The sequence below is a fragment of the Ixodes scapularis genome, unplaced genomic scaffold (assembly GCF_016920785.2).
Source record: "Ixodes scapularis isolate PalLabHiFi unplaced genomic scaffold, ASM1692078v2 PGA_scaffold3__209_contigs__length_174095766, whole genome shotgun sequence".
NCBI lineage: Eukaryota > Metazoa > Arthropoda > Arachnida > Ixodida > Ixodidae > Ixodes > Ixodes scapularis.
Window position 1 is genome coordinate 96,257,868 of NW_024609868.1, and position 18,166 is coordinate 96,276,033.

Sequence of the window (18,166 nt, forward strand, 5' to 3'; positions counted from 1 at the left end):
GGCAACACTGATCTTTTTATTTCCAAGTGCCCGTTCCCGGGCAGGTCTTCCTCCTCGGCCTCACCTCCTTTCCCCGTCTTCTCCCCCGCTCCCCACATTCCTCAGTCACCGCGGTCCGCGGGCGAGGGGAATTCTCCCGCGCGGGAAAAGGGGGGACATATCCGGTTGGCAGGCTAGGCCAGGTTCGTCGGGCAGCCACGCCCGCGCTTGGCGTGATATGATCACCACAATACTCCCTCCTTAGTGAGTGAGCGAGCGGAAGAAGGAATCACAGGTCGAGCCGCACAGGGGCCCTGATACGCCGGCTGCTGCGCGTGGTTCTCGCACTAGCTGGCGGAGGTGGCACCGAAGGCAGCCTCGCGGGTGGTACGGCCGCGAAGGGGGAGGACGTTGTGGTAGCCGAGCGTTCCATGTGGGCCGGTTTCACGCGGTCGAGTGACACGACATCTCGTCGGCCACGCCTGTCGATGGTCATCATCTTGTTGCGGCGCTGCACCATAAATGGCCCATCGTACGGGGGCTGAAGAATACGCCGCACAGCGTCGTGTCGCACGAATACGTGCGTGCACGATGTGAGGTCGGCGCTCACGTGCGCGGCTCGTGCTGTCGGCTCACGGGGAGGGGTCGCTCTGAGTTTTGCCATAAGGTCCCTTAGGCGAGACGCGTAGTCTCCGGTGGCGACGCGGGCTTCTGGTTGACTAGGGCCGAAGTACTCGCCGGGAAGGCGGAGCGTTGTCCCGTACACGAGTTCGGCTGTGCTGCAGCCGATGTCAGCTTTCACCGCGGTGCGGATGCCCAGAAGGACTAGGGGCAGTGCCTCCACCCAGGAATGTCGCTCGTTTTCCATCAGTGCTGCCTTCAGGTGGCGATGGAATCTCTCCACCATGCCGTTGCTCATTGGATGGTAGGCTGTGGTCTTGACACGCGTGGCGCCGATGAGATGAGTAAAACCGGCAAACAAGGCCGACTCAAACTGAGTGCCTCTGTCCTCCGTGGTGATAATGGAAGGCACTCCGAAGCGAGACAGCCAGTGTTGGAGGAAGTTACGAGAGACGGTCTCGGCGGTCATGTCTGGTATGGGGATGGCTTCTGCCCAACGCGTGAAGCGGTCTACGCATGTTAGGATGTATGACTGGCCTTGACAAGGTGGTAGCGGGCCAACAATGTCGACGTGGACGTGGTCGAATCGAACGTCCGGTGTTGGAAAGGTTGCCAAAGGTGTCACAATGTGGCGCTGCACCTTCGAACGCTGACACGAAAGGCACTCACGTGTCCACTGGCGCACATCGCGGTTGATGCCGGGCCAGATGAAACGGGAAGTGACCAACTTCTGGGTTGCTCGAATTCCAGGGTGGGACAGCCTGTGCAGTGATGCGAAGATCTCGCGGCGAAGACCAGAGGGAACAAATGGGCGGGGGCTACCTGTAGATGTGTCACAGCACACCTTCTCCTGGGCTGCCGTGAGAGGTAACCACAGCAGTGTCAGTGAGGTTGTTGTGGTTTGTAGGCGGTTTAATTCTTCAACACCGCGCTGAGCCGCCGCCAGCTTTCCGTGATCGATCCCGGCAAGGGAGCAGAGAGCGCCGACTGGGCTGCGCGAGAGTGCATCTGCGACGGCGTTGTCGACTCCTTTGACGTGGCGAATATCTGTCGTAAATTCAGAAATATACGACATCAGACGTAGCTCACGTGCTGTGTGAGCGCCGCCATCCGAGGTGGCGGAACGCAGCGCGTAGGTGAGGGCCTTGTGGTCGGTCATGACGAAGAATTCCACGCCTTCCAAGAAGTGCCGGATTGCGGCGTAGACGGCTAGCAGCTCGCATCCGTCGGCGTCAGCTTCCGGGAGAAGAAGGAAGTCGGCCGCCATACTCCACCGTTTAGCTGCTGCAGGACGGCGCCCACGGCCGTGTCCGAGGCGTCGACCATGACGCACTGTGGGATACCCGGCTGGGGGTATGCCAGGAGTGCGCCATCAGCCAGGCTGTCCTTGATTAGTCGAAAAGCCGTCGTCGCCTCGTCGTTCCGGTTTAGCACGCTCGCAGCACTTCCGGGGCCAGACAACAAGCTGTGCAGAGGATGGAGAATGGCCGCGCACTGGGGGACGAAACGCCGGTAGAAGTTTACCAGTCCGAGAAACTCGCGGAGCTGGCGCCTCGTGCTGGGCTGCGGGAACTCTTTGATGGCTTCGACCTTCTGTGGGTGTGGTCGAATTCCGGAGCTTAAGATCACGTGTCCAAGAAATGCCAGCTCGTGGACTCCGAGCTCACACTTCGAGGTATTCACGACGATTCCATTTTCTGTCAGGCGCAACACGGTGCGCAGGTGCTCCTCGTGTTCCTCCGGCGAGCTGCTCGCAATGAGCAGATCATCGAGGTAGGCGTGGCAGAAGTCGAGGCCGTGCAAGACGCCGTCAATGAAGCGCTGAAAGGTCTGACCTGAGTTGCGGAGGCTGAACGGCATGCGAAGGAATTCAAACAGTCCGAATGGCGTTGAGATGGCCGTCTTTGGGACGTCCTCTGGGGCCACGGGGATCTGATAATACGCCCGCACGAGGTCCACTTTGGAGAAAATTGATGCGCCGCAGATTCGTAGTGATGTCGTGGATGTGCGGCACTGGATAGCGGTCAGGTACAGTTGCCCGATTTAGTGCGCGGTAATCCCCGCAGGGTCGCCAGTCTCCTGGTGTCGACTTGGGCACCATGTACAGTGGGGATGCCCAGGGGCTGGCTGAAGGTCGGACGATTCCGAGCTCCAGCATATGGTCGAACACCTGACGGGCCACTTGTAACTTTTCGGGTGGCAGCCGGCGGGGCCTTGTGTGAGCCGGTGGGCCTGTCGTGCCGATGTGGTGTCGCACGTCATGTTTGACTGCCGAGTCCGCTTGTGGTTGGCGCGTCAGATCAGGAAACTCGTTCAGGATGGCAGTGAAACGTGCTGCCCCTGACGGTCCGATCAGTGTTGGGCTGAGCGGAGGATGCTCCGAAGGCTTGCCCTGCACCACTGCTTGTGAGATGGGATCCTGGAGTCTTCGGTTTCGCACATCGACAAGGAGGCCAAAGTGGCGAACGAAATCCGCCCCCAGAATTGCGAACTTGACGTCGGCGACCATGAACACCCAGCGGAACGTCTTGTGGAGGCCTAGGTCCAGGGATAGCGAGCGGTGCCCGTAAGTTGCAATTGTCGTACTGTTGACAGCTTGTAGGGGGAATCCGCTCGGGTGCTTCCGATCGGCAGCCGACGCCGGGACCACGCTCACCTCTGCGCCCGTGTCGACGAGGAAACGAACGCCCTTGGCGCGGTCGGTCAGAAAGAAAACCGAGGGGCGACTTTCCGGCAAGGTGGAGGCACTGGTCGCCCTCAGTGCTGGCCCCGACCGTTTCCCGAGTGTTCGCAGGGAGGCACGCAGTTCCGTGCGGCGTTGCCGTACCTCCGGTGATACCAGCGTACCCTCTGGCTCTGATGTGATTCCGGCTTTGCACTCCGGTTTGGGGGGTGCGCGCCAGATGCTCGTAGGGCCGCCACTGTGCTGGCGAGGCGCGAGATCTCCGCTCGGAGCTCGTGGAGTTGGTCCGGCTGCGCTGGTTCCGCTTGCACGGTCGCGACGGAGGGTGTTGCGACCGCCATAAGTGCGTCGGCTTGCTCAGCCAGCTTGGATAGGTCCTTCTCTCCGGCGGAGGTGAGCACCATGCGGACGTTTGATGGAAGCCGTTGAAGGAAAATCTCCCGAAGCAGGAGACTGTCGAGACCGGCCGCCGTGCTGCCGAGCAGTTGTTGCATGTGGCGTAGCAGTTGACTGGGCGTTCGGTCTCCGAGATCAGCTTCGCGAAGAAGTTGCTGCAACCGCTGCGGTTCCGAGGGCGATATCCGGCGAATGAGCGTCCGCTTCAGCGTGCTGTACGCATCCTCCGCCGGTGGGGAGAATAGCAGGTCGCGGATCTCGCTCGCCGTTGCGGGCGGCAGGCTGCTCACCACGTGGTGGTACTTTGTGAGGTCCGCGGTGTTGCGCCTTGCGGCGAACTGTGACTCCACCTGGAGGAACCACCGCTCGGGGTCCGCGGTCCAAAATGGGGGCAACTTGACGTCGACGGCGGCAACCATCGGGACGTCGGAGCTGAGTTGATCATTCATTGTGCGATTGAGCGTCGCGAGTCACCAATGTTGGGACGCAGCCTGGGAGAAGTGATACCATAGGCGTTCCAAACTCAACTGATCTTTTTATTTCCAAGTGCCCGTTCCCGGGCAGGTCTTCCTCCTCGGCCTCACCTCCTTTCCCGTCTTCTCCCCCGCTCCCCACATTCCTCAGTCACCGCGGTCCGCGGGCGAGGGGAATTCTCCCGCGCGGGAAAAGGGGGGACATATCCGGTTGGCAGGCTAGGCCAGGTTCTTCGGGCAGCCACGCCCGCGCGTGGCGTGATCATACCTCGGCAAACCTCACTCATGAGGGCCCTCACTCACCCTCATCTTCACAGGTGAGGTGAGGGCGAGTGAGTTTCTGAACCAGGAAAAGTCGTGAGGGTGAGTGAGGGCCGTGAGGGCCGTGAGGGCGGTGAGGGCCATGAGGGCGGTGAGGGCGGTGAGGGCCGTGAGGGCCATGAGGGCGGTAAGGGGTATGAGGGCCATGAGTGCGTGAGGGGCGTGAGGGCGGTGAGTGGCGTGAGGGCCATGAGTGCGTGAGTGGTGTGAGGGCGGTGAGTGCGTGAGTGGTGTGAGGGCCATGAGGGCAGTGAGTGGCACGAGAGGCGTGAGGGCCGTGAGGGCGGTGAGTGCATGAGGTGGTGTGAGGGCCGTGAGGGCGGTGAGTGCGTGAGGCCCCCCTTCATATCGAGCATCTTTCTCAGCAATTTTCGTGTTAATGGCGGGTTGTTCTCTAGCTTTCCCTAGATCGACACGAATTGCTGAGATCGGGTCCGGCTCGAAATAAGTAAGCAACTCGGAGCAATTCGAATACGTTTGAAGCGGCTGCATCTAATCAGGGACGCAAAATTTTCACGAGATACCTCGTGCCGGTGATGATGACACCGAAAGACTTGGTTCTCGTTTGAAATCGATCGTTTTGTGGAAATAAACTGTTTCAGAAAGGTGCATTAGTATTCTTAACGAGATTTAAATGCATAAAAACACGTTTATAACGCGTAATTGTGTCTAAATAGTGCAAGAAAAATAAAATTTTATGATGACGGCAAATTGCAGCAATTGGTTGCTGCGTGTGATCGCGGGCGGCGCGTGTTGCTGGTGTTGCGACGTAAAGTTTCTGGGCGAAATTGCCCCATCTGAAGCTGGCCTGTGTGGCGTGAGGGCCATGAGTGGCGTGAGGGCCGTGAGGGCGGTGAGTGGCGTGAGGGCTATGAGTGCGTGAGGACCGTGAGGGCGGTGAGGGCTATGAGTGCGTCAGGGCGGTGAGTGGCGTGAGGGTCATGAGTGAGTGAGGGCCGTGAGGGTGGTGAGTGCGTGAGGGCCGTGAGGTTCAGTGAGGGTGAGTGAAGTGCTGAAGGTGAGTGTGACTGTGAGGGTGAGTGAGGGGCTTAGGTGAGTGTGGCTGTGAGGGTGAGGGTGAGTGAGGGCGACCTAAAATGCCGACCTCTGGGCGTGATATGATCACCACAGATGTTTCCATCAGCCTACAGTGGGAATCGCGGAACGGTGCGAAAAAATCGCCCAGTTATTGTCAAGCTGATTCAGAAATAAACGTACATAATTACCACAGTCCACTCAACGCCAACTACATTTTTTGCGGGCGCGCTTAATTTTGTTAGCGGAGTGCGGCGCTCCGTGACATCCACTTGTCCGTCGAAACGGACCTCCTTCACGTCGTAGACGCGGCGTGAAGGAGTTTTCCGAAGGAGTTTTCCCTTTTTCATATTGGTACCACGGAAGAAGCTTTCTGGATTCGTAACCGCCTTAAACCCCGTCGTAATCACCTCGGGAACACTGTCCGCTGTGCTGCTCATCGCCATTGCTTCCCCCCGATGATTCTGCACCGGCTACGAAGCTTTCCGGATTCGTAATCGCTCACTGTCCTCTGTGGTGTTCGTTGCCCGATGATTGTGCGCCGGTTTTCACTTCGCAATTTTACTACCACCATAATTTTACTCCTGTACGCGCAATTTTTTTTTCTTTAAATGCTTCGCCCAGTTAAAAATAACCATTGGGTCCAATTAGTTATTGACAATTAGAACCAATGGGGAATCCTATCTGTGATTTCGGACTCCTAGTTAGAAAAAGTCAATTGGTTCCAATTAGTTGTCGACAATTAGAACCAATGGGGAATCCTATCTGTGATTTCGGACTCCTAGTTAGAAAAAGTCAATTGGTTCTAATTAGTTATCGACAATTAGAACCAATGGGGAATCCTATCTGTGATTTCGGACTCCTAGTTAGAAAAAGTCGATTGGTTTCAATTGTCGAAATCTAATTGAACATCACCAATTCGAACCAGTTCGGCATTGTCAATAGGATGCAACCAATTGGAAAAAACCAATTTCTGTTTTCGGACTCCCAATAGGAAAAAAGCAATTGGTCCAACTGTTCAAATCATATTGACAGATATGAATTGGGACAACCATTAGTGTTTGGATATCCCAAACTAGAAAAAGTTGCAACTAGATCTAAAGGTAGATAATCACAGTCTTTATTTAACTTATTGGAAATGATTTCTTGCTTCTAGGCATCGTCGTTTTCTTCCAGGATAGCAGCTGCAGCTTCCCTAAAATAAAGGATAAATATGCATTAAATGACCTTATTGGATTATAAATGTTTAAATCAAGCTTAGAAACATACTAAACTTTTCTTTTTGCTGCAAAGAAATTAGTTGCAGTGGTATAAACCTGCAGGCCTTGCATTAAAAGGCAAACATCCCCGGGTGACGGAAACACTCTGGTCAAAGTTAGGAGATGAAGCTTTTGCCGAGACAGCGAATGACATTTTAGCGAACGGCGACATTTGAGCGAATGGTCGTTTTAGCGAATAACGGGGGCGCGCGTTAACCCATCCGTCGAGCTGCGCTTTACGCCGCTTCGCGGCGACAGTCTGCGGCAACTCATTACAAAAATATGAACTCACTTGGCCCACCCGAAAACGCCGCTTCGCGGCGTCCGACTATTCGCTAAAGTGTCGTTCGATGAAACGTGGGCGTTCGCTAAAACGTCATTCGATCAAGTGAGTGCCTCCCGAAAAAATAAGTGTCTTCCGTATCTCGAAAAGAAATCGTGCATTGCAGGCTGTGTTCCAAATCTTACTCGAATGGATCAGAGGCAACGCAAGACGCGGGTAGGTTTTTGAACTTACCCTGAGTGGAGACAGAGTAAATTTTGAAACATAGCTGCAAATAGTCCGCCGGATGAGATGCAAAATTTTCGGCACTTACTGTTATTTTATTAGAAGTCATCAACTTCCGGAAGTAATGACCCGACATCACCGACCGACCGACCCCCCCCACCCCACTCATCGAAAATGCCCCCGAAATAACTTAATTTTAAATCCCAAAGCTTCAATTTTTGAAACTGTGCCCAGTCAGTGTTTTCAGCAATTCATAGTTTAGTTTTGAGATGCTTAAAACGCACTTAACTTTCCTCGCGGATACCCAACAACTTCCGAACTGATAGCTGCCTGGAAAATTTTCTTCTCTAAAGCTATATATTCAAGCTCGCATCGTTCACTGAAGATCAAACAACGAGTGCCTCAGCAGATCTAACAATCCGAAATCCCCAAACTGCAGCGCAGCAAGGACAAAGAAAATTTCTTACCTTGCTCCCATAAACGTTTGTTGCCACTCATTCGCGCTCTAACAAGCTGGCAGGTCAAACGAAGTAATTATCACCGCACCATTGAGCACTCTGCAGCAGTAAAACAGAAAAAAACGTTCTTGAATCATTGCCATAACCATGCTACGAATGCCGTACACGCCATCGGCGCTATGTGCTTCGTGCTTCCTCCGTCCTCGCGGCGCCATCTTTGCCGCCCAGTGTACACCGACGCTGCCGGCAAGTCCGACTAAAAACAGATTTTTTTTTCGTTTTTTTTTTTTTTTTTTTTTTTATTAAATAGTGTACGAATTTTTTTCTCCCTTTCAAATTGCGATGTTGAAATATTTTTTTGCAACGCAATACTGAAAAAAAAAAAATAAAATAAATTGCAATCTTTGGAAACTGTAGTGAGGAAAGAGATAATGGCAAGTTCTGTCCCAAAGTTGGGAACATTGAATCCAATTAGAGTGACCAGTTTGGTGACCCAGTGCCAAATGAATTTTATTGATCCTAATTGGGATAACCAGTTGGAAACATTGAATCCAATTGACTAACCATTTAGGTGGCCCAGTGCCAACTGAATTTTATTGATCCCAATTGGGATGACCAGTTGGAAACATTGAATCCAATTAGAGTGACCAATTAGGTGGCTGAGTGCCAATTGAATTTTGTTGGTCCTAATTGGGGTAACCAGTTGGAAACATTGAATCCAATTAGAGTGACCAATTAGGTGGCCCAGTGCCAATTGAATTTTGTTGTTCCTAGTTGGTGTAACCAATTGGAAACATTGAAACTAATTAGAATGACCAGTTGGATGACCCAGAACCAATTGAATTCCATTGACTCCAGTTGGTTCCAATTGAATATCCTAATTGGAGCCAATGGTTATTTTTAACTGGGCGGCTTTGCGTGGTTTGTTTTTGAGCCAGCTAGGCGTTATTATCTACCATCTGCTTCTTTAATGCCATACCTTCACTCTTTTCCAGATGGCCGGCATACGCAAACCGGGAGGACTTGGGGGCTGTCAAGGGAGCAGCTGAACAAGAGCCACCGGCTCTGCTCGGAGCACTTAACCGACGAAGCCTACGCTGAACCCTTAAAAATAAAGCTCTTGGGAGAGGCATTCCCGTGCATAAAGGTTACCGACGATAGGTTCCGTTTCCTGACGAGTGAAGGTAATTCTATCATTCTTGGTACTGTCTTTAATTCGGAATAGCATTATATTTATTTACACCCCGTCTAGAGGCTGTAATTTTTGCAATAATCATGATACGCTTTTAAATGGGCCGTGCAACACTATTGGGTGGGTTCCTTATTTTACAAGAGAATAGCCTTAATCTGTGGAACACTACACATGTCTTGTTATTTGCCCACCCCAGCGCGTGACTCTAATAAAGATTTGCGGCAAATATTTGGCTGTATACATTAGGTGCCTGCTTGTTCTGATTTTGAGTCAGTGGCATATCCAGGGGGAAGGCTTATAAAGCTCCACAAACACGCACACACCCAAGTCCAGTTTACCCTAGGATATAAACATGCACATTGACCCCTTCTCGCCCCCAACCCCCTTTCTCGCCCTCCCCCCCCCCCCTTTTCTGCAGCCCAATTTATAGACATCCCAGCACTTTCAACACCTCCCCCCTCCTCCCCCTCCCCCCCCCCCCCCCCCCAAAAAAAAAAAATATATATATATATCCTGGCTACGCTATTGCTTTGAATTGGGGGGGAGAGCTCTTCTCACTTTTTCATATTATCTTTTGTGATTCATTGCGTGTAAAAACAAATCTAATGCATGTTTTATATAGGTCATAAATATCAAGAAATAATTCCAGGGAGCATTTACTGAAGGTACAAAAATTGTTACATCGCCCAGGCCCTCAAATTAATGATCAAATATTTTTTTTCTTTATCTAATCAGCCGCATAAAATTTGAGCATTGCTTTTGTTTCTTTTATCTACCCATTACTAATATCACACTGGTCTTTGCCTACTTAGAGGCCTTGGGAGCAGACGACAATGACTCTGGGGACCTCGGAGGATGTGCTCAAGAGGAAAGATCTGCTGGCACCATTAACTTTGGCACTGATGACCCTTTGGAGGCTACGAGAGGTACAAAGGGTCAAAACCAGCCTGAAGGTATGCACGTAGTGCATTTCATTGCATTAATTATCGGCATGATAAAACTGTTTCTAAAGCCCTCCATTTTTGAACAGGCGCCGGTGACACCCCTGCCCTTTCCAGGAAGCCTACAACCAGCTTCCCACAAGGTGGAGAGCAGACCACTGGCTCTCCTTCAACGCCTCGGCCTGGACCTTCTGGTATGTTGTGTTTTTTTATGTAGTAACATTTGCCTAGAAAAAGTGGTAATCCTGAAGAAATAAGAACTCTGTGCCATTGCTGTGCACTTCAGTGCATGCATCAATTTCTTCTTATTTTTCTGTCTTAGTTTTGCATGGATTAATGGTATGCAATGCTATGGTGAAAGGTATCAAACTGGCTTTTATTTCTATTACGTTTTTGTGACAAGCACTATGTGCCAGTGGGCAATCGTGTTTGAATTATCTGTTGCATGTTTTCATAAGCTCAATTAACATTTTCTTTTACTTTTTTTTTTTTAAATTTAACTACACACAAATTTTCTGGGATCAGACTCTTAGTTAAAATTAACTGGAAGTTCGAATTAAGAAAATTTGCATTATTGGGATTGCACTGTATGTAAATGATTTTTAGTAAATATTCTCATCTACTTGCCATTGTTGTCCTTATTTGCAGGAAGGAATAGCTCTAGTATTTATTACCACAGATATGGTATGAATGTGTGGTATGCATTAATCTATGCAGGTTCTTGGCCTCTCCGTCGCGGGAAGAAAAGAAAGCTGTTCACACCGCAGACAGCGAAAATTGTTTCAAAATGGAAGGGTGACGCCCAAAAATTTCGGAAGGTATTGTCGAGGACCCGAGAGCAAGAGAAGTCCCGAAAGCCCACCAAGAAGGCTGCACTGCAGACGTTGAGGTCACTTGTGAGCCCAGAGTTCTACACGCTTTTGGAGGGTCAGGTACTGCTTCAGGGTCACAAGAAGGGAAGGAGATGGCTACAGGAACTGAAGGAATTCGCCTTGAGCATGTATTTTCATGGTCCCAAGGCATATCGGTTTCTGTCCAAAGTGCTGGCTTTGCCGACTCCGAGACCCCTTCGAAAGTGGTTGTCTGAGGTGTCAATGACACCTGGAATTATTTCTGGAGCGACTGATGTCCTCAAAGACACTGTTAAAGATTGGCCATTAGGAGATCGGGCATGCATCATTATGTTTGATCACATGTCTCTGCGACCAAATTTACAATATGACAAAGGAAATGATGTCATTGGCTTCTCAGACGACGGCATAGAAAGAACGGAGGTGACAGACACAGCCTTTGTTGCCCTCCTTTCTGGAATCTCAAAGCCCTGGGTGCAGTCCTTTGCGTTCACAGTGGCAAAAACGACACTGTGTGCTGAAAAGATGTGGGATTTGCTGCAGACCTTAATCAGACAGTTGAATGAGATTCAGCTGTTTGTGAGAGCAGTAGTGTGTGATCAGGGCTCAAGTAATGTCAAATTATCAGAGGAACTGGAAGTGACAGAAGAAGTTCCATCTTTTAAAATTGATGGGCACAAGGTTTATTTCTTCTTCGACACTCCGCACTTTATAAAGTGCACGAGAAATAATCTGTGTGCCCCTTACAAGCTTTTCATTGGCAAAGAAGCACATTCTCAAATTGTAGATTGGCAACACATTCATGATTTATATGATTCCTCTAATCCCCTCAGACAGAGGTTGAGAAGGAAACTGACAGATGACAACATTTATATGAGGCCCTTCAACAGCATGAAGGTAAGATTTGCCACACAGGTCTTGAGCAACACTGACCCTGGCAATGCTGTTCATGATTTCAATTGAGGCACTACCTGGGACTGCCAAATCTACAGCAGACTTCATAGAAAGAATAGATAAACTGTTTGACTGCCTCAACAGCAACAGCTCCACTGCCATGAATGGCAAAATGAACTATATGCTATAAGTGCCAATTCTGAGCACTTGGAAGTTTCGCAAGAGGCAGTGACGTGGATTGCAAGCTGGAGATTTGACAGCCCCAGGCACATGATTCGTGGATGGCTTCTCACCATGAGGGCTGTTCTCGTGTTGTGGGAAAACCTCTCCAAAAATTTAAACTTTACTTGCCTCCTGACATGCCACCTGCAGCAAGACCCTCTTGAGAATCTTTTCGGGTCTTTGAGAATGAATCGTAGCTCCTATGAACATCCTAATGTGCTGCAGTTCATTGCTGCACTGAAGCACGTTTCTGTTCGGAAACTGTTCACTCTGACGTCTCGCAGAAACTGTGAAGTGCACGACTCCTATATGCTAGCACACCTGTCACAGGGTGACCCTGCACAGGCACTAGACACTCAGGAAGTAGAAGTTTCAACCAAAGAGATATCGGGTGAAGACCTCCCAAACATCACAGAGGAGAATGTGCTATACTGCTTTGCAGGGAACCTCGTGCAGCAATTCCTCAAGAGCCGCCCTACAGACTGTGTCTGTAAGCGACTTTTGAAGGAACGGGGTGTTGCGTTCACAGGGTCCTAATAGACTTTAGCCATGCATCAAGCTCATGGAAAGCCAGGGGGGCTCTTTGGCGACTTGACCCCATCCCATCCTCTGCAGGGTTTTTTGAGGCCATCAAGGAGATGGAAAGATGTTTTCTTGAACATGTCGGCATGGTAGCACATTTGCGGGGTGTAGGCAGTGTGCTTCAAGAAAAACTGGAGCGTAGCCTACAAACCTGTTTTGCACAGAAGGCTGCCGCAAAAATTGTTGGTTCAATTCTGCCGAACCCGTCTCATTTGGCACGTTGGGGATGTAAATAAAGTACCGAGAAAACCACGCGACAGAAAATCTAGCATGAGGAGAAAGCTGGGAAAGCTCCATAATTATAATCCACAACAACTCTTTGCATGCCAGCAGTCGCAAATTGAATGTGGGGTTTTAAATCAAGCACTGGGCTATTACACAGGTTGTAATGGAGGGGAGCTAAACAACGTAATGCACCGAATCTGCACCGAAATTTAAGTTTTTGAATGCCGCCTTAGTACGCGTCCACCGCGGCCAGGAATTGAACCCATGAATTTGTGCCCAGCAGCTGAAAAATTCTGCGAGACCGTGCTGGTCGAATCACTTTCGTGTAGATTTTGTTCCTTTAATTGTTGTGTCTTGAAGTGACTTTTTTTCTGTATAAAGAGTGCCTAATAAAAAAAAAAACTTGCGAAAAAAGTTTGGACTTTTGCTACAAAGGTCGCCCAGCTTAAGCCGCAAAACACCGGCGGTTGGGTGCACTTTGCATTCATTGACACAATTTAATTAGTTCAAGTGGCTACCACCACGCATGCGCTGTTACTGCTGTTACCGAGCCAATCTTAATCGAGTGACGCAAAGTAAAGTGCAAGCATTGCGGGAGCGTCGGAGATTTGCAGAAAAGAGGTAAACACACGAGGAAAAAGTAAGTACTAAACACGCAAGCTAATTAATGTTCCATATTAAAAAAAAACAGGCGACGAACGAAGAAGAGGCAAACACAAAACGTCTAAATTATTTAAGCGTTTTGTGTTTGCCCCTTTTTTCTGTCGTCTCCGTTTTTTCTTAGAAGGGTGAAGAGAGGGAGAAGAAAGAGAAGGGACAATGCTCCTTACACCCTCTTCCATGGCATAACGGTTGCCACGACGACGGCGGCACCCGTATGTTTGTTAGATGTTTCCTTTTTTTTTGGAGAAACCCAACGCTTGTAAGGGGAGATTTGGCGCTGCAGTCTGCAATTGCAGTCCCAATGGGAGGTATAGGAAGATTCCGCCGATTATTGGAACGGCTAGGACATCCTCTCGACTATAGCCTCGCCGCAGCTTTGCTCGTCCCAAGACAATCTATGTCACGTTTGCGGCGGATGCCACATGCTCTCCGCTGACTGCTCTCCAAGCGCTTGCCACTTGCCAGAGTGGGCCGTTAATAACGAAAAATACAGCCATCAGGGTCAAAATACAAAAGTGTGATTGTCATTTACGGATATTGTGGATCATATTCAGCCCATTTCTGAACATGACGGGCATATTTCAAATTTCGCTGAAGTATCCCTTTGAAATATGTGCAGCGCTATGCACGCAGGACAGAACAAAATAAAGCTGAGCTATAGGAAAAGGTGACATTGTTTTATTAAAAATAGCTGTACAAAAGAAAATGACGATGGGATGCACATGGCCTAAAAGCAGGTGGCATCGAGCTTCAGCTGCCTCTCATTCTCCACAAGGTACAACAAATCGGACACGGTCTGCTGGATGATGGTTCGGTTTACTATCTCATTGATCTGTAAAAAAATGAAACGCAGTGCTCAGAGCTCAAACTCATCAGATATAGTATGTACAAGAATGTCTGAGCTTTATTGCACACTCTGATATGGCTCAATGTTCCCAGCTGCTGCATCATTTTGCATTTGTTTTTCTGTTCATATCTTGAAAGTCAGAAGACACTAAAAGTGGTCTGTAATTCTCATGTGGAAAAATTAATATTGTTATGGTAACAGTATTTTTTTCTTTTTTGCTTGCTTCATTATTTTTGATTGTCCTACTTTTATGAGTAAAAAAAAAAAAACAATACAATATTTAAACGAGAAATTACAAAAAAAAATGTGTCTGAGTGGCTTGTGGTGGCTTGGAAAATTGCAAGTTTACGCGAATATCGGCCATCTTCGAGAGGCTGTTGCTCGGGACAGCGATGCTTGCTACGTTCCTCCGATTATATCTGTGGTAGACAACACTAAAAAGTGTGATTTTTGTGTTCGGAACTACCGAAGCAAATGCAAGTTTGAAGAAAGGTGGCGCAAACGCAAGCGGACAACGTCAGCAGAGGAATGTTTACCGCCATTATCCCCATATGTATTTGCACGGAACAAAGCTTGCATGTACCCAGACATGTAAACACCGGTGATGGCCGAAAAAACAGCTGGCAAGGACACTTACTCCCAAACATGGCACATCCCTTGGCATGTGCTTGAAGTCTGGTCCAAAATTGAACCTCACCTGCATCAGGAAAAACAAAAAGGGAATGATAATTGCCGAAAATATTCAAAGTAGAAAGCATAGAAACATGGACAATCTAGGAAACTGTTTCCATGATAACCATAGACTAGAAAGAAAAGAAAATGTAATGGCAAACAAACAATCTTTCTAGAGATGTGCACTTGCTACTTTATCATTCTAGATTTGGTTAATCATAAAAAACTTGAATGGGCTTGAAATGAATTCGGAAGATCAACAAAAACAGACACACAAGTACTTTATACAACAAAGTACTAGAACAGTTGTGCTAACACACGGACCAGCAGAAAATAGTGCTTATCAGTACTTTCACTGATATGATTCATTAATCAAGCATTCAAAAGTTCCTTCAGTCACAAAAATGCAAGCAAGAAAGGCCAAGCCAGCTGCTCACAGTGCAGTTCTTGTACAGGGAGACTGCGGGATAGTAGGTGCCCTCATTGACATCCTGCCATGCTGTGCCAACACATTCCCCATTCTTGTAAAATGCAATCTGTGAGGGGAAAAAGCAGAGCTGGCAGTAATGTAATTACTGTAATGAAATTACAGTAGTAATTTAATTACTTGTTCCAGTAATTAGTAATGTAATTCATTACTTTTTGTAGCAGGTAATTTAGTAATGTAATTAATTACTCCAGCGACGGTAATTGTAATTAAATTACCTAATTACTTTTTCGCACCAGGTATATTTTTTTGTGTCCACAATACACAAGAGCGCTTTTTATTTTACTTTTTCTTTTTCCTCTACACATTTCCAAAAAACGCTCTTTGGCCGCCGCCATGTTGCTGATGCTAATGCGGCTGGTGCGACTCTCGCGCCCGCTATCAGCTAGACATTTTCTGCCACTCTCTTGAACTGTGAAAACCCGCTCAGCGCGATTCTCTACCCATGTTTTGCGGTTTTGCATTCGACGTTTTCTGGCCCCTCTTGAAAGTTTCCGCTTACTTTTTCTGATGCATACTGTGTACCCTCTCTGTGTTATCGTCCACTGTGAGAAATAGGGCTGGTAAGTGCCTTCCATTCGAGCTTTTCTGCTCGACATTCTCGGGAAACGAAGGAGGGGAAGTAGGTCGAACCAAGGCCCCTGGTGAAACGGCCCTCGAAGCCATTTTGCGAACAATGACAAGTGTTCTCCCCCTCCCAGAGATAATCCGCGTAGGGTCCTCAGTCATTTCCAAAAATAGTTGTCCGGGTTGGAGTGGGAAACGGATCAGTCACGTGCGTTCCTCTGTCCATCGGTAAACATGCAACAGAGAGTTCTAGCTGTGTGCCATGAACTGTGTAAATAATGTAAATAAAGTTATCTGTAAAAAGAAGTTATCAATAGCTCCTTTATATTTAAAAGTATTCAAAAGTAATGCAAAAGTAATGTCATTACTTTTAAAAGTAATTTGTAATGGTAATTAAGTACTTTCTGGCTGTGGTAATTTGTAATGTAATTTAATTACATTTCAGCAATTTTCAGCAAAGTAATTAGTAATGTAATTTAATTACAAAATATGAGTAATTTGGCCAGCTCTGGGAAAAAGGATGTGTGCTCAGATTTCACCTGTCCGGTCACCAGCTGTACAACTACCACTGTACCACTACCATTACTTTTGGCATGATCCAGTATTTTTTTTCCAAACACCGAAAGATAGTTTACTTCTAGTACTAATTGCACTTCGGGCCAATGGTGACGTCGGTGGAAACAAGGACAGTTAGGCCCGCTTCAGACGGGGCGATTTCTCCCAGAAACTTGAAGTTGCAACACAAACAACACAAGCCGCCTGCGTTCGCACGCAGCAACCGATTGCTGCAATTTGCCATAATCATCATTAAATCTGATTTTTTTTGCACTATTTAGACACAAAGTCATGTGCTATAAACATGTTTTTATACCTTTAAATGGTGTTGAGTATACTAACTTATCTTAATTCATCTTTCTGAATCAGTTTATTCCCAAAAATGATCCATTTCAAGCCAGAACCAAGTCTTTAGCTATCATCATCACCACCACAGGGTATGTGAAAATATTGCGTCCCTGATTGACTGCTCCCGCTTCAAACGTCTCCGAGTTGTCAGATTTGCTCGTCCATTTCAAGCTGGACGCGACCCGAGCAATTCTTGTCGCACTGGAGAAAGCTAGGGAACAACTCCTCAGCAGCACCGAAATTGCTGGGAAAGTTGCCCTGTCTGAGCGGGCCTTAGACAGGAGATAAATGCTGACTGGGAAGGGCAGTCGTCTTTGGTTCATAGCCTCCTGCTGCGATAATTAGTTTGAAGGGTCACAGGACCTACATGAAGAAGTGATCGACAGTTTGTTTCACAAAGATAGCGACTGCTCGGTTAAAGATCTTGAGGGTAACTGAACAAAGTGTAGACACACCTTTACATTCTTTTGCTACAAGTTGTCTTTTTTTTTTTTCACCTTTTCTTGGTTATACACTAAAATTCAGAACACTCCATGTTTTCACCTGATATGCTGTAGATTTTAGGTGGGCTATCTCTAGGGATAGCATGATGAAATTGGACTGGAGTGTGGAATAACTGCTGAACCGCCTTTAGATAGAGTAAACTCTCATTTGAGCGAACATCGGTTTAACAAATATTTCAGAATAACAAATTTTAAAAAAATTTCTGCCGGTTTTCCTATGCATCTTATGCGAAAATGTCTCAGTTAAACAAATTAACGAATTTCAGAATAGCGAATATTTCAGTTCAACGAACTTGATCAATGGACCCAGGATTATTTTTGCAATCAGTTCAACAAAGTTTCGTGCTCTGCAGTGCTGAAGTAGCCAATACCCGCCACCCCGCCGCCACCACCTCTGCAGCGGCGGCGTATGATTGTTGGCGTTTACAGAGTCACCGAGGCAAAGCGGCGATGCGGTAGATGAAAACGAACCGCGTGATGTATCTGTTCTTTTTTGTCATCGGTTCCGCTCAGTTATTTTAGTTTTGAGTAACATCGGCAGGATGGCAGTTTGTAATGAGTACGACAAAACTGAAGCGGTTGTCTTTATGAGAAAGCTCAAAATCCGTCAACGTCTGGACAACGGTCAAAGGCAAGTGGACATTGCAAAGAACTATGGGATTCCACCATCAACGATGTCAACGATAGTGAAGATAAGTCGAAGCTTCAAGGAGAAACTGCGTTCAATCCCAACAGGAAACGACTCTGCACGGGATATTTCAAGCCAGTGGACGATGCCATTGCGGTATGGCTTCGTCACAGCAACAAGCTCTGCCAGGGGAAGTGCAAAAAGACGTAGACTTTCTGGGCAGCTTTGTTACTTCATGCACCTTAAGAGTGCCAGT

At 48.1% G+C, this 18,166-nt stretch overlaps 1 protein-coding gene and 1 long non-coding RNA gene across 2 annotated transcripts in view; one reads left to right on the plus strand and one right to left on the minus strand.

Annotated features, from left to right (window-relative positions):
- Positions 1–8,731: 8,731 nt before the first annotated feature.
- On the plus strand, positions 8,732–10,056 carry LOC115308791. Its single transcript, XR_005716490.1, has 3 exons — positions 8,732–8,917; positions 9,738–9,878; positions 9,956–10,056. It is a non-coding gene; the product is annotated as an uncharacterized LOC115308791 (long non-coding RNA).
- Positions 10,057–13,954: 3,898 nt separating this feature from the next.
- Positions 13,955–18,166, minus strand: part of LOC8043103 (set1/Ash2 histone methyltransferase complex subunit ASH2) — a 58,566-nt gene continuing 54,354 nt past the window's right edge. Inside the window, exons 15-17 of the mRNA XM_029966856.4 lie at positions 15,260–15,358; positions 14,788–14,847; positions 13,955–14,135 (exon numbers count right to left, since the gene is read on the minus strand). Coding sequence (XP_029822716.2) covers positions 14,031–14,135; positions 14,788–14,847; positions 15,260–15,358 — 264 coding nt within the window. The 3' untranslated portion in view covers positions 13,955–14,030. The remainder of the gene's footprint in view (positions 14,136–14,787; positions 14,848–15,259; positions 15,359–18,166) is intronic.